The sequence below is a fragment of the Micropterus dolomieu genome, linkage group LG21 (assembly GCF_021292245.1).
Source record: "Micropterus dolomieu isolate WLL.071019.BEF.003 ecotype Adirondacks linkage group LG21, ASM2129224v1, whole genome shotgun sequence".
Classification (NCBI taxonomy): domain Eukaryota; kingdom Metazoa; phylum Chordata; class Actinopteri; order Centrarchiformes; family Centrarchidae; genus Micropterus; species Micropterus dolomieu.
In genome coordinates, this window is record NC_060170.1 from 23,989,311 (window position 1) to 24,005,312 (window position 16,002).

At 41.9% G+C, this 16,002-nt stretch overlaps 1 protein-coding gene across 1 annotated transcript; it reads right to left on the bottom strand.

The window, feature by feature from the left end:
- Window positions 1-4,018: 4,018 nt before the first annotated feature.
- On the bottom strand, window positions 4,019-15,750 carry tbx5b (T-box transcription factor 5b). Its single transcript, XM_046035391.1, has 9 exons — window positions 15,663-15,750; window positions 14,727-14,900; window positions 14,257-14,351; window positions 13,842-13,961; window positions 12,146-12,293; window positions 10,533-10,685; window positions 8,484-8,575; window positions 7,307-7,560; window positions 4,019-5,678 (listed from the first exon to the last, which is right to left on the bottom strand). The coding sequence occupies exons 2-9, from the start codon at window positions 14,892-14,894 to the stop codon at window positions 5,092-5,094; spliced, it is 1,617 nt and encodes a 538-aa protein (XP_045891347.1). The 5' UTR covers window positions 14,895-14,900; window positions 15,663-15,750; the 3' UTR covers window positions 4,019-5,091.
- Between the last annotated feature and the right edge of the window lie 252 nt (window positions 15,751-16,002).

Consider the following 16,002-nt stretch of genomic DNA (forward strand, 5'->3'; position numbering starts at 1 on the left):
ATGTTTCACCCACAGAATTTTATTCATGACACTGTAGACAAGGATTTTTCTGAATTTAAAAATCTAATTTTCTTTTTATTGCATTGCAAAAACTTATACTCATGACCTGAGAATTTTTTTAAATCCTGTCTGCGGCCCTGGGCTCAAGCACAATAATGACCTGACAAGGTTCCTTTATTCAAAACTGGGAGACTGTGAGGGGCCACAGTGGGTCTGTACAGTGACCAAACAAGCAGAGCGGCAAAGTCCTGCTGGTAGTGATATCATTATGCTGTGTGTCCTGTCTGGACAAGGGGACTAGAGTGAGGTCAGGGGGTATGGGGTGTAATCTCTTGACTGAATAGGTTTGTGTGTGTCTGTATGTGCGTGTCTACATGTGTGTCTGTCTCGCTGGTTGTGTGTCTTTGTCTCAAAGAAAGTGCTTTCGTGTATCTATATTTGTGTGTGTGTGTGTGTGTGTGTGTGTGTGTGTGTGTGTGTGTGTGTGTGGAGGATTAGCGTGCCTCTCCACTACTCTGGCTGTAATCAGACGGGACACTGGCTCCATGACGTCCCACAACCCCCACCACCACCCACTGCGGGAGCGCCTCTATCCCTTTCACCGTCATGCGTGTTTGGCTGCCGGTCTTGGGACCTTTGTGGGATGTTAGGAGTTAAAACAATTATTCTTGCTCACATCACAGCGTCCTTTTTAAAAGCTTTGCTTGCATTGAAGAGAGTGACAGGAAAATCAGGGAGATTCTCCAATCCAGTCCAATCCCAGGACGTGAAGGCCACATGGTATGCAACGCAGACCATGGACATCAGCTTTTTCAGGATGTTTGCATGTTTATTTCTTTCAGTGGGTTCAGCTATTCTTCAAAACTGGCACTTATTTTGTTGAACTGGTCTAAAAGTGAGAGTCCAGCATGACAAGGAAAGATAAGGCAGCTTCATCAGGGTGACAGTTCAAGGGTCGTCAGATAAACAACCATCACTGATCAGGTTAGTCTGAGCCTTTTGACCCTGGACTGGCCTGTCTGCAGTTAGTTTGACCCATAACCTCTCCCTTTGTCTTTTAGAGGCAACACACAGGACAACCCAGGAACACACACACACACACACACACACTCCTACTTGGCCTCTTATCCTTGACAGCCCTCATGCTCATATTAAGATCTACTTCAGCGATTTCAGGGCTGTTTCAGCCATAAACTCTAATTTAGGAGGAAATTAGCTCGGGTCTCAGTCTTGTTGCTATACTGTGCTTAACAGCATTAGACCATTCTTGTGGCTTTTAAATAACAACAAGGATGGATTGTATCAGTCAAATAAATCTCCACCAGCCTACTTTGTTACATCATATATAATAGCCAAGCATTCATTGTTTTACATTATATTGTTACCATTGTGCTGTCCTCTTAGTGCCATTTAGCATGTACTGATTCTAATTACACATACTTACGGCTTAGTATATTAACATTGGTTTGATATCGCCATCAGCCCATTTTACAACAATGCCTTCTCAACTTTCGATTCCCACTTGGCCTGACACTCACCTGAAAAAGATTGTGGCATTCCGGTGTACCAGCATAAAAACTGTTATATTTGTGCCATGCTGTCACACTTTACTGCCACAGAGATGGAGTACCATCAGACCCATAGAGACGAACCATAATCAACTTTACCAATTACAGTCCATCTCAGACCACTTATTCCACACAAAATGGCATCACTAATGCTAGACATCACACAAATGCCTCTCAGTGCCCTGCAAGAGACTCCAAATAAACATTTATATATTCAAACCAATAGTTCAGACTGTAATGAAATAAGCTTTAAATAAGTCTTTGATGCTTTTTAAAAAGGCTTACTTTGCAAGAGATATTGCTCTGCTTAGCTGGACAGTAGCTTTAATGTACAATACAACGGAAACATGAGCACTCCTCAGCAAGCCTCCCAGTTTAGTCGCTGTACAAAATCTTTAGTCTGCAGGCCAAATGAGTGACATTTAAAAATGTCAGTCTTTTTTTTGTTTTAACGTGGTGTGTTGCCTGTGCACACAACAAGAAAAGATGCGTGTGTATGTAGTGGTCTGTGCTGTGTGTCTGTTTGAAACAGTGGAGAAGGACGAGAAAAGGAGAATATGTAGAGGGCAGGTGGAGGGGTTACTGGTGTGTGTGTGTGTGTGTGTGTGTGTGTGTGTGTGTGTGCCTGTGTTGGGGGGGCGTCTGGGGGATAATGATAAGCACCACTTAGGCTCTTTGATCACAAAGGTTCATCAATCTACTGTCCGACCAGTGTGCCTGAGAAAGTCCTCCACAGAGGGATTAAGGTCCTTTACACACACACAAACACACACTCTCTGTGTTTAATATTACTTTACCCAAAGCCTTATTTTCCCAGCTATCTTCCAGCCATACAGAGGTCACCACAGAACTCTGTTACTGTACATGCAAGCATGAAGTGATGCAATCCATCTTCAGACTTGGAGGCCCCTGCATGGGACCTCACTCTTTCTCCCCCTTCATCTCGCCTCCTCCTCATCCCGGCCTGGGTTTGTCTGGAGACGAAGGGTTAAGGAGGAACAGACCCTCTGAAGAGCTGCCTGCTTAACCTCTGACCTTATGGTGTATGAAAGAGAGAGAAAGGAAGAAAGAGAAAAAGAAAGAGAGAGAGGGAGGTCTGACAACTGACATATAACTATGCAATTAAATGTAAATACATTGGGCTAGAAGTTTAATGATTTAACAACCTTTCTAAATAAATCTCTTTTCTCATTTGTTCTTGTTGTTGTAAACTCAGAGCAGGTGTAAGGTGTAATAGGTTAGCTTTGCTGTGAGAGACACAGAAACATGTCAGGAGAGAGGAAGGAGGGCAAATGCTGGTTTGGAGAGAAAGCGGGGGACTACCAACACACCCCCACCTTTCTTTGTCCTGCATTCCGGCAGACCCCACCTCTCTGTGTGCAGCTGGTTGTCAGTGAGGGGGTCCAGCTGGTGGAGACTGGAGATGCCAAACAACCTGTCAGAGATAAGAGGAGGCAGACAAGGTATGCACAGCACCCCAGCACCCACACCACTCTGTGGGGGTTCGTTGCTGAGTGGAAGAGTTAGAGACACTGGGGTTCCTTTCTGCTTGATAAGACAGCACACTGTTAAACTTTAAAGAATTACAGTGTTGAATGATCTTGTTGGACACTTCTGAAACATAAATTTGTGAAAAGGTGCAGGGTACTCTTGTAATCAGGTCCTTCATATTGATACATTGAAACTGATAAACTGCTCTGCACTTAAAAGAGTTTCCACTCCTGAGGTGCTGAACGCACTTTAAATAACCCACTGGGAATGTTAATGGTTTGTCTCTGCTGTGTTTGTTGTCTAATCACAAAGAAGAACGCTACAACCACTTGACTTACGCAAAAAATCTCTAAAATTTATTCAATTTCTGTATATAAATCTGTCTTTATTTCCATAGAACAGAACATTGTGTTTGCTTATCACAACTATTTATCACCACTTGTAGATGGAGGGTGAAACCAGAAACAAACCTTCAATGAGAAGCAAATATCTCTTAACAATACTGCCTTGTTTCACAAGTTAACAACAAACTAATCTTTACAAATCTAGAGTAATAAATACTATTAGCAGGAACAAGGCTATAAAAAATCTCACTGTAACTCGCACACACACACATACTCTCTCACACACATACACCAAATACATATTAAAGAACGATGAGGATCTGCTCTCTGCATACTGATGGTTTGTAATGTTAGAGCACCTTCTCACATTATACTGCATGTAAAACACCTGGGCAGAAATATAAAAACTGCTTCATGATCAAAATCTCAGCTTGTGTGCATTTTGCACAGTGGCCACTACAAACGTTTCTGTTCAATTAGCTAGAAGGAGTAAAGTAATGGTACCCAAATCTGCAGAGAAATGTATTTAACCCAATCCAGTCAAAGAAATTAATGGAGAAATGTTGTGTGAACATGACAGGGAGCATTTAAATTCAAAAGAAAGAGACTGAAAAGAATATTAAAACGAGTTGGAGCGTCAATATTATCACATTTACAGCACTGTGTTTCTTTGAGTTTGCTGAGCAATCGTCTCATGTCAACGATCAACATTGGACTCATGAATAATTCAGAAACAAACAAAAATGGGCCAACATAAAGCATGCTGCACTCCAGCTCTAACTGGTCAGCTGGGGATAAAAGAAAGACGTGTGCTCATTGGCTGGCTCTCTGTAAACAGAGAATGCCGATTGGTCACCTGGGGTTGACTAAGAGGACAGCAGTGACAGCTGCATGACGCTGAATTGTGCATTTACCCAGAATGCAGTAGAAACAGCGTTTACAGGTCCTGCAGCCTGTAGCGTGGTCTAAACAAACTGTTTATCTCTATGGTGCAGCGCCTGCGGCTACTACTGCCTGTCTCATTGGAAATTAACTCATAGCATCCTTGAGCTGAGCTGACATAGGCTTTACAGACAATCACGCACACACAGACAACACAAGCCTTTTCTCCTTTACTGAGACTGAGCGTGGACCGTTGCTTTGCTCCACTAAAGATAAAAAATGTCTCCCTCAGGCTCTGCTGTGAGAGCTGAGATTATTTTGGTCAGAAAATGTTACTGCCTGTCTGACAGTGGGTCACAATGTACATCCTTCACAATGTAGAGAGTGGGAGCCATTGAGAGGGAAGCAGCCTAGTGCTGTTTACGGTCTGGCCTTAACAGGGCTCACAGTGCAAATGTTTGGATGACACCAGTCTTTGAGTTATGGAAAGACGACAAAGTACAACGTTGATTGTGCTACTCAGACTCTTTTCTTTTTAAACGTCTGAAGCGTCATGCATGTCCATGTCTAGTTTTTAACAATCCACTGCTCCATCCAGCACGAGGGAGAAACATTACAGAAGATAAAAGATGACACTTTTTCATACAGCACAAAATCACACTTTTCACAATTATTTTACAAAGGTAATATCACATTTAGTCCATATACGGTGCAGCATCTTTCAGAAGAGCAGATAGAGGGGTCACTGAATTTGAGAAGAGGAATCTCTGTCCACTAATCAGTCTTTCTGGTTTATCCTGGTTCAGTTAGGAGGCTGCACTCCATTCTGGGACTCCACACCTGATGTGTGTGTGAGTCTCTAGTGTGTGGTAGAGAGGAGGAGACAGGTTGGGCGTGTAGCGAGGGTACTCTCTAAGAGGAGGGCTGAGCTGCCTGCTGTGAACATTTTGGGAGCTCTGAGATGGAGGTCCAGAGCTCTGGCTCTGGTAGGGGTCGTGGGCGATCTGTTCTCCCAGCGGCGGAGAGCTCTGGTGGGCTATAGCGCTGAGTCGAGAGCCCTGAGGGCTGGAGCTGTAGGGAGGATGAGGGGTATAAGGTGGGTAGGACTCCATGGGGGTCATGGCAGATGGGAGTGGGCATGTGTATGACCAGGATGTACAGTTGAGTTCATCCAGTCTGGGCTCTGAGCCGGCAAACATGCATGCCTGACGCTGTCCCATGTCTGAGCTGTAGGGGGAGTCAGTGAGACCCAGGGCAGGGTTGTTGGATAGACCGGGTGGAGGAGGAGGGTAGGAGGAGGGGTGATAGTAAGACTCGCCCTCACTTGGTGAGCTACCAGTGAAGGGTTTCTTGTACGGGTGCTGGCGGTTTCCTGGAGAGCAGTTCTCCACCACTACAGAGAAACACAGACAGAAAACATCGTGTTGATTTTCCATCCAGTATTAATGACAAAAGGGAAAGTTCCAGCTCAGGATTTCTAACTTCAAGAAGCTGAGACAGGAAACAAAATGTAAACACAAGAAAAGCTGAATTTGCTTTCTTTGCTTTTACAGTACGTAACCCATTAACTTAAGTACAAACATGATGCTAGTGCATTTTATCTGTAATGTTTAAGACAGGCAAAGGGAAATGTGTCCAAATCACAGTGTAGCAAAAACCTTCAAGTTTACTTATTCTTTCAGATTCATCAGATTTAAATCGTAATTTTACTCACTATAGATTGTATTTTATTTGGACAGACTGCTTGTATGGCTCCTTGTGTTTTTAATATATTATAATTTATTTATATTTTGTATTTAAGAAGTTTGGCTTATTTTGTTAAATGAAAAATGGGTTGTGTTGGGGGAAAAATTAACTCCTCAAAGCAAGGTATTAAAAATATATTATTTTGGTCTTGACACCAAAACATGGGTATTTTGCAATAGTATTAGTATTGCAGAAATACATTTCAGTAGCAGAGTCCAGATTTAAAAAGCCCTTTGTGCCTCCCTTCAGGCTAATTCTGCATGTAGAGACATGCATATTTTTTTTTTATCAAAGGGCTGCACCAGTCTGAAAGCACAGATTACTTGTCACCTGCAGAGTTTTGCCCATGATTAGTTGAGGTATCAGTGAAGTCTTAGCCTTAGAAAATGTTTTGGAATCTAAATATTAAGTATTTTCAACCTCATTACATTTTAATTTCTATTCTATGATCTAAAATAAGTATCAACACTGTTACGTCTTTCCTTCTCTAGCAAAGTACAGAAGTAGTTGCACAGTCATTGCTACTGATTTTCTTTTAGTTGTTGATTAATATTCTTGATTAAAACCATGCAAGCGTGTGTAAATGACCAGACATGAAAGCAAATAATTTACTCATTTATTCAGCTGCTGCCTTGGTAAATCTGATGCTGAAACTGAACACAAACTGAAGCCAGTCACAGCACAAATGAATGTAAATCTGTTTTTTGTGTAGATTTCCTACGTCCCTGACAGCAAGCTACAAAAAGCAACCTGAAAAGACTTTAAATTTGAGGTACTTTACAGGGGGAAAAAAGTTGTTAAAATTGTCTCTGAAACAACTGCATTATTAAATAGATGCTGTGATTTAACTGACAAAAATAAAGATAATGAATTGTTCACAGTGATGGAAAAACCAGGCTTGTGTGACATTTAGATTACAGTTAGCAGTTAAAACCACTGGAATTGTCATTTAGCCTTTACATTTTGCAACCAAGCATAACCTTACCTTAAGTACCCTTAACATAAGATGTGTTAAATACCACAACATTTGCAAAATACTAAATATTTTGCAGGAGTCAGAAATGACCAATTTTAGGGCTGCGCAAGAGATATTTTCTTAGTCAGAAAAAGGAAACATTAGGGGGTGTAATAATATTTTTTAAAGTGGAAAAAAAATATTTCCACTATTAGAAAAGTATTACGATAACTCAATGAGTACTAAAATAAATAGGTGATATCTGCTTGAGACTTAGGCAGTCATTTTCTTTTCCACTGAGACACACAGCTTCCTCCTACCTTTCCTCTTAGTGCAGTGGTAGACCTGCGGCTGTTGGCCGTGCTGCAGATGAGGGTGAGGCAGTATGTAGTGTGCAGGGGGAGAGCTCAGCAGCTCCTGGGGACTGCTGCCACTCAAGCCGTTCTCGCAGCTATAGGGGGACCCGGCGACTTCGGGGGAACTTTGCAGACCCTGACCCTCCCCACTGAATGGACTCCCGGTGGAGCAGGCTCTCTGACGGACAGTACTACGAGGGACCACAGGGTAGTCCTTACTGATACAGAAAGAGTAAGGTGGGTAGAGAATTACAACAACAATTTCCATCTGATGTTATTATAGCCTGAAATAAACTGCACAAACTGCCTTCCCTGACTCTGTACAGGTATTTCTCTTCATTCTGCCTGGTTGTGTTGTTTGTGTTCTTGTATTTCTTCTGTCTTTTCCTTTTTCTTTCAAGTCTACTTAGCTGTTCTCAATCCTTTCAGCTCTGATCCGTCTTTGTACACACTGCCCTCTTGGTGAACTCTGTGGTATGTAGGGGACAGCGGGCCACATCTCATGACTCTCGCTGAGATAGTGACACACTCGTGCACGCACACACTCTGTGGGTGCTGTTGTGAGATAATTCGGCGCTCTAAAAATAAACATCCATCCGTGTGTCACTTCAGATTGACTCTCCTCTCCTCTCCTCCAACCACAGTAGCACAATAACACAGGGGTGCTGCATTTAATACAGCCCTCTCTCCCTCCTCCTCGTCCTCCCCCTGTCTCTTTCCTCTCCCTCCCCTCAGTAACAGCCTCTCCCGTTGGCTTATTAAAATCTCTAAAATGCCTGCCACAACAGCGCTTGAATTGAGATTAGTTCAGCACGCAAACAGACACCATGTAGGGCCATCAGCTGATCAGCAGCGACAGTCTAATGGACCAGCAGCAATGTGATATCATCTATCTATTGACGTTTGGTGTGTCGTGTTCATTCTGCACGTTCTGGACGAGGTTTCGGGCTAAGATCAACCTTCAGGTGACAGTGGCTCACATCTCTTTATAGCACTTGCCCCCACTCTCTCTCTCTTACACACACACACACACACACACACACTCATGTCTAATACCATATGTATCCCATCATAACAACCCCCAGAGAGAAGAATAGATTTTGTATCCCATGAATGCTCACAAGCACGCAGATGTACTCACCCTTGTAGCTTGGCCATGCGGTGCAGCTCATTGTCGTCGCTGCCTCGGAAGCCCTTGGCAAAAGGATTATTCTCTATCTTCAACTGTGTAATCTGAGCACAAAACATAGAAACTCTTTAACTCAAGCATCACACCACAGTAAATGCACGGGACACACACAGTTTCGTGTGGGTACAGACACACACAGGCACATTTGTTTTTTAACCGTTCTTTTCATTGACTGAAAGTCAATAGTTTACTATTAGTCCGAGGCCCTGCAGATGTTAAAAGCAGAAGCTGAAGCTATGCACGGCCAACATTCCTCAGCCTCTGACATTTCTAACGGAGTGGACAGTGTCCTCGCCAGCTGACACAGAATAAACTGTTTACCCAAACAGTCGACAGGTTTAAGGATTTCAGGCCAAAGCTTTTAGAGGTCCAAAGCGGGGAGCTTTGATGTTAAGTCTTCAAACTTTTCTCAGTGATGTCATGGAGGGAAACCTCCATGCTGCGTGTCCATCACCCAGCAGGCAAGTGGACTGGAGCACAGGTCCAAGCAAACTTTAAAGTGGTGATAATACTGATAGCCTCTGCCAAACTACCTAATTTTTTATACACAAATGTTGACATTAACACAAAAGTGTGATACCAGCATATTTGTCATTGCATGTATGATGGAAATATAAAGTTTTTTTACACAAATAACCACATTTTATTACACAAATGTATTCATAAAATTAAAAACTATTCGTAATACTCAAAACTAATTCAATGATTACTTTGTCTCACTAATACAACTACTACTTCTACTACTACCACTGATAATAATACTATAAATTAGCCATAAAGTTTAAAATTCAAAATATTACATTACACATTTATTTATATACACAGTGACATTCTGATAAATTACAATAATTACATTTAACTACTATTAACAATAATTATTATTGTAAATAAATTATTTGCAGCTTGAGGGATTAAATGCATGTTGTATATCTATTTTTTTGGCTTTGTGTGTTTTTAAAAAAATTTTTATGATACAATAAATAACAGAAAACTGTACTGAAGCTGTAGAATTTAGGCTTCTATTTTGTCAAGTGAGCAATTTTGCTAACAAGATATGTTGTCTATATGTATGTTATCTATAAAATTAAGAAAAACAATTGCAACACTTATTAAAAATATTATAGCTTAGATTTATTTATTTAATTTATGGTATTTATGTTTTGTTATGAAATGTGATTAAACTGAAGCTATCTTGTGAAAAGCGCAAACCTTCAGCAGTCTGTCTATCTAGTAGATGCCGAGGAAACTGGATCAGCCAAGATCAAGGGATAGAAACAGGTCATTACAGGCCAACCCTCACACACTGTCTCTCACATGTGCTCACACACACACACACATGCACACACACATGCACACACACATGCACACACACACACACACACACATACAAACACAGGGATAATTTATTTTTGGACATATTTACAAATACTGAGCAAGGACACATAAACAAAGAGATTGCAAATTGACTTTCTGGATACAAAATATAGACAGTAATACAAACAAAGAAAAAGTGTGACTGTGTGTGTGTGTGTGTGTGTGTGTGTGTGTGTGTGTGAGAGAGAGAGAGAGAGAAGGAGAGAGAAACATTGAGATGTTTGATTGTGCTAGTGACCAAAGGCAAGTCTTTATACACAATTTTGATAGTACCAGGTCTGATTTGCACATAGAAAACTTTGAGATCAGTTTCCGTAATTGTTAGAATAATTGTGAGACAGTCTATTGCTTCAGCTTGTAATCAAACAGTACACTTCATATTCAACTTGCACTTCAAACTAATGTCTAAACATCACTACAATATTCTTATAGCAGGAGTTGCAGTGTGCCTGTACTTCTTAAAGCTCACAGTGAGCTTACTTAATATATTTTGTATTTTATTCCATTTTGTCAACCCTTCAATTACTGTATTAGTTTCATCCTGAAAGACATTTAGGCGGTGCCTTTCTAAAACACATGGAACACATGAAACAATAGAATTTTACAGGGTTTTGGTGCAAAGCATACCTTGTGGTTCTGGTAGGACGTCACAGCGATAAAGGCAGTCTCTGAGAAGACGTGGGTGCAGAAGGCCGTGTTTTTGGAGCCGAAGCCGTTGTTCTCATCCGCTTTGACAATGTGAAGACGAGGCTGGTATTTGTGCATGGAGTTGAGTATTATCTGCACGGGGGAGAGATTGAGTAGGTGAGATTGACAGACCTGTCATGTTTCCAGAAACCCACCAGCAGATGCTGAGACCTGGACTAGACTGGAGGCCAAGTGGAGGGTAGACCCAACTTATATGTCAAGGTGCCCAGATGTCTTGGATGACATGAATCTTTAAGACAGCTAGTCCTGGTTTAAATATTGGTATAGGATCAGACTGATGTGAGCCAAGAGGAAAAACAAATCAATATTTTGTTAAAAGGCCATATTTTAGAAATACTGATGCCATATGTTCTGTATGAATATAAGTTTAGAATCAGTAGCATACAGATAAATAACTTATGTTTATGCTATTTGATGTTTTCTTATTTTTGTGTCAATGGCATAGAACCAAAGACAGCTGCCACATTAAAACAAGGTGATTAGTGAATATTTCCTTATTAATTTCCAATATAGCACCTGTTGCCAGTTTTCTTTCAGCTTAACAACTTTAATAGATGGTGATATAAGACCATAGGCTACACAGGAGCTGTATTGGTCAAATAAATTGACTAGACTTAGCCTACTAGAATTTTTTATATATTCAGCAGGCATAGGGTACTGCTAAATGTGGCTTGGGGTTAACAGCCTAATGTAAAACTATAACAACTCTGTGCATTCAACTATTTCCCATGACACTGGCAACTCCACAAGTGTTTTTTAATTGGATCATGGCCCTCTGTGTAAGCGCGCGCACGGGCGTGAGCTCGTTTGTTTATCCTGGGGGGGGGGGGGGGGGGGGGGGGGGCTCAGTTTAATCACAGTGGCGTGTCTATCGGTGACATGCATTAGCTAATGGACTTTTGAGTCATTGAAATCATTACCTCTAATTTAACACGCCCCAGAAGATTATGTTTCGGTTTGTTTCTGCGTGCGTGCGCGCACGGGCACAAAGACGTGCGAGCAAAACAATACATGCTCACCTGCTCCGTGCGCCCTGTGTGTGTAGACTGTTTGGCTACTGTGGAGTAACAATGAATGCTGGACATGGCGGGATTGAGTCCATGCTCTGCTGAGCATGTGTGGCTGCTGTGCCCTCGTGCTGATTTGTGCTGTGTTGTGATGTCTGTTGAGTTATACTCAGGAGAGTGAGTCCTCGGTTGTCCTTGCCATGCCTAACTGGACCTGTCACTGTAGTTTGTGCAATCATTATTCTTAAATTAAAGCTCAGGGTTAATTATGTAAAATGCATGTTATGTTTTTATGATTGGGAAATGTATTGGGAAAAGGATTTGCGTCCTTCTCTTTTAATTAAATTAACGTTTTTATTATAGCCTAAAAATTACAAGCCCACAACTAGGCCTACATTCAAAGAGCAAACATTTATGTCTATTTATAAATTCAAGCAAACAAAGACCAAGAACATTTTGTCTTGTTCTGTCTATGAAACAGAAATACACCACATTAACAAAATACTATTAAGAAGACAGGCTCACATGTCCAAAGGGGTCCAGGTGGTTGTTGGTGAGTTTGAGCTTCTGAAAAGAGACGAGCTGGCGGCTCCAGTGCGCCCCGGTGGCGGGAGAGTCTGGATGAACGTAGAGCCTCCCGGGCATCGCGGGCTCTGCCTTTCCCGTTACAGACCTAAACCGCAGAGAAGAACATGCGGCAGACCTCAGAACGGTCAGACTTTGACACTGAGTAGGTCACAGTGGTTTGTCTGACCGGCAGTGCACAGCTCTGACTGGTGCCCCGTGGCGCAGGAGGCCTGCGCTGCCGCCGGCTGCAGAAGGCCTCTCTGGTGCTTTAATTAGACAGACACGAAATGCACCTTGTTTTTTTTGTTACTGAAGTTTACACTAATAGCCACATCTGGACCTTAGCTTAGCCGACCCAAATACTCGGTCTCCTCCAAAATGACTGTAGCCTACTTTGTCACTCTCTGTTGTTTACTGCTAGAGAGATGTTGTTGTGAGACGCCGAGTGAGAAGCCTGAACCGCTAACCTGCTAAAAACACCTAAAATCACCACGAAACTAAAACAGCAAGGACCACAAATGCCCAACAAAGATGGAATTTTAAGAATTTAATTTGTGAACCAGTGGACCATCTTGCGTTTCTAGGAACAGCAAGAGGGGCAGACAAAAAAGATAGGGCACAATTGTGGTTTTCGTTCAGCACATTCATTTTTAATCGACTTGTTAAGCGGTTACAGGTGAGTTTCTCTTTGTTTTACATCTGACATTTTACGTGGAACAAACACAACTAGGTTAATTAGCCTAAATAGGCCTACCTAGTGGGGACTTAGCCTAATCTTAATATCCTAATCAATATAACCAAAGACTGGTCCAGCTCTGAGAGAAGATAAAGGCCTTTGTTAAATATTGATCAGGTGTGTTATTGTGTTTAAAAAGTGTTATGTATCTGCGTCTGGTCTGTGTTTTTAGTCTTAGCATCGACTTTTCTCTATTTACACCGAGCGCTCTGAGCTGGGACTTCGCGTCACAGTGCGTTTATCTACTGACCCCTGTTTCAGGCCTGTTACATTGTCATAACCGAGTGTCTGATGGTCTGAAGAGGCAGAGCATTGATGGATCTCACTGTGGAGTCCGTGGTCTGTTGGGATTTTTACCCCGCAGCATAACACATAGGCCTAGTTGAATGGGAGACTTTAATCCGGGTCTGTGCCGTCTGTCCGCCCGGTGAACCCTCCTTACTCTGATTTATCCGGCGGGCAGGCACGGGGGGAAACACGGGGAACTAGGCCATCCCAGTCTGTAAGGAGGACCCGACCTTTACACGACGCAGAGGCGGGGATACACCATAAACCCAGAACGACGCGGTTTGTCTATGTCTATTTAGAGGTTCTTTTACATGTCGCATGTAAAATCTGTGGTGGCCCACGTAATAAAATGAGATGAATTAATTTTTTTTTAGTCCAGAAGTAGCCTATAGCCTAAGCTTCTGCATTATTGTAGTAATTTTTTGAATAAAGGCTATCCAGTGGTAGTTCAGTTATCGTTTTATAGCCTACACCATTTACTGCACATTATGTTCAAAAGATTACATATCATAAATAAACAATATGGTCTGTGATGACAAAGCTGAACTGTGCAAATGTAGCGCCCCGAGCCCTTACCCTGACCGTTTGTGGAGGGGGGTAATAGGCCTACCTATGATGCGATGTACCAACCATTTATTGTCCGCGAATTTGTAGCGATGGTCATCCCTGGGCACTATGTCCATCAGGAGTATGTACTTGGTTTTTGGGTTGAGTCCTGTGACCTTCACTTTGTAGCTGGGGAACATCCTCCTACAGAGAACACATTTAGGAAAAAATATCAATATTTAAATGATATATCCTACAGTTATATAATAAAATAAATAAATAAACAGCCAGCCTTAGAGCTCCTGGGGGACTAGCGACATGCACATTGTAGCCTACAGTTTGTCCCCGAAGTATTGTTGAGACATTAAAAAAAAAAAGTCTCCTTCATTCAACCCCTCTACAGCGTTTTATTAAAGACATGGCCTAAGAAAACATGATTAATCAAATATAACATCTATCACAAACCATAGTGAGTTCTACATTCCTCCTTCCCTCCTACCTTCCAGCCTTGGTGATGATCATTTCAGTTCCCACTTCATCAAATTTCGTCCAAAGTTCCCTGTCATGAAGGAAAACTTTGATTCCCTCCATCCCCTGCAGCAAAATATAAACAGTGCTCACTACAACAATCTTCTGGACGTCATATTAAAGCAGGACACAGGCCCCCAAATGAAACCCACGTTCAATTAGATTTTTCGAAATTAGATTTTTCGAAATTAAAAGCAGCATATATAGGCCTAGGCTACATAATTGTATAATGTTTTGTATATTTGAAATAATGATATAGGACTAATATACGGTGAATTAACAACAATTGGTAGCCTAAATGAGGTGAATATTTTGTCTACACTACAATACATTCTTTGTGATTTAATTTCTGAAGCAAAAACCGCAGAGACCAGATGAAGTTAGTTCAAACCAATCACTCATAATCAATAATTAATAAGAATTATTAAAATTAGCATTTACATTATGCTCCGCGGTGCAGGCCGGTGCCTGCTGGCTGGAGGCTGTCTGCGGTGAAGCTGGTGAGTTTAAGGTGTAGCTGGGATTTTCCTGTTTGCTCTCTTTTGGGGAATCCATGCAGTCCGAGTCCGGACGCTCTGCAAGGCCGAACTGGTCCCCTCCGTTTGCCATGTCCCACTGACAGACAGACAGGCAGACAGAACACACACACACACACAGTGTAAAACATTTGATCAGAAATAGTTCCATGACCGCGAGCTGTTTGGTACAAGCCGATAATGAATATAATGTCTGTTTAGGCAAATTAAGGTCAGTCTCAACTAAATTCAGATCTATGATATTATGTTTTAAAACACTAATGCCCTAACTAAAAATTATGAAGGCTAATAAGAAACTCAAACGGTTGGACAGTTGATATTCGGGGAGGAGCTGTCTTTGTCAAAGGATTCACAAAGAGAAATGTATAGTGTACCTAAACGCACTTTAATACTGTAAAACCACAACAAGGATAATGACTTACATTACATTGCACTGACTTACGCTATAACTGATCCAGTAACCTAATTACAGGCTTCCACATAAAAGGAGATTCAATGTGCATGGACTTGAACTTTGACATTGTTTTTACAGACGTCAATTACCTGCTATTGATCATGCATATTTGTGTGACATTAACAATCTGAATTCAGGATGTATTATACCTACAGTGGCAATATTAACTGTATTAATATTCACATTTTATATCTCAACCTTAATGCGTGAAGGTAATTTGATCTTGCTGTTCCACCATGTGTTAACAGCTGCAGCCAACATGCTGTTTAAAAATGGAAGCAGCTCTTAAAGTGCATATCACTGACATCAAATAATCTAACCACAGCCTGTGCCTGACGTGTGCGCGTGCGTGTGTATATTTTGGATGGTCTCCCTGAGGGCCTTTACCTCAAACGCACTGCTCTGCTCTCCATGCAGAAAACACGCTCATCCTGCTCCTGCACGCTCTCTCTCTGCTCGCATATATTTGTAGCTTGCTTTGATTTCCACTCAATTATATATAAATTAGTTAATCCAACTGTCCAAATGTTGCTGTTGTATGCTCTCAAAAATCCACCATGTTCCCCGTGCAGCTCTGAGATGTCATCTGGTTGCTTCTCGCCACAGTGTCCGTCTCCATGCGCGCAAACAGCGGCTCGTCCGCTCCTCCCGTCACCGCCGGCCGCAGTGGAGGCTGAGATCCGTTCAAAGCGGATGCAATTTCTTCCTCATTTATATCGTTCCTCTC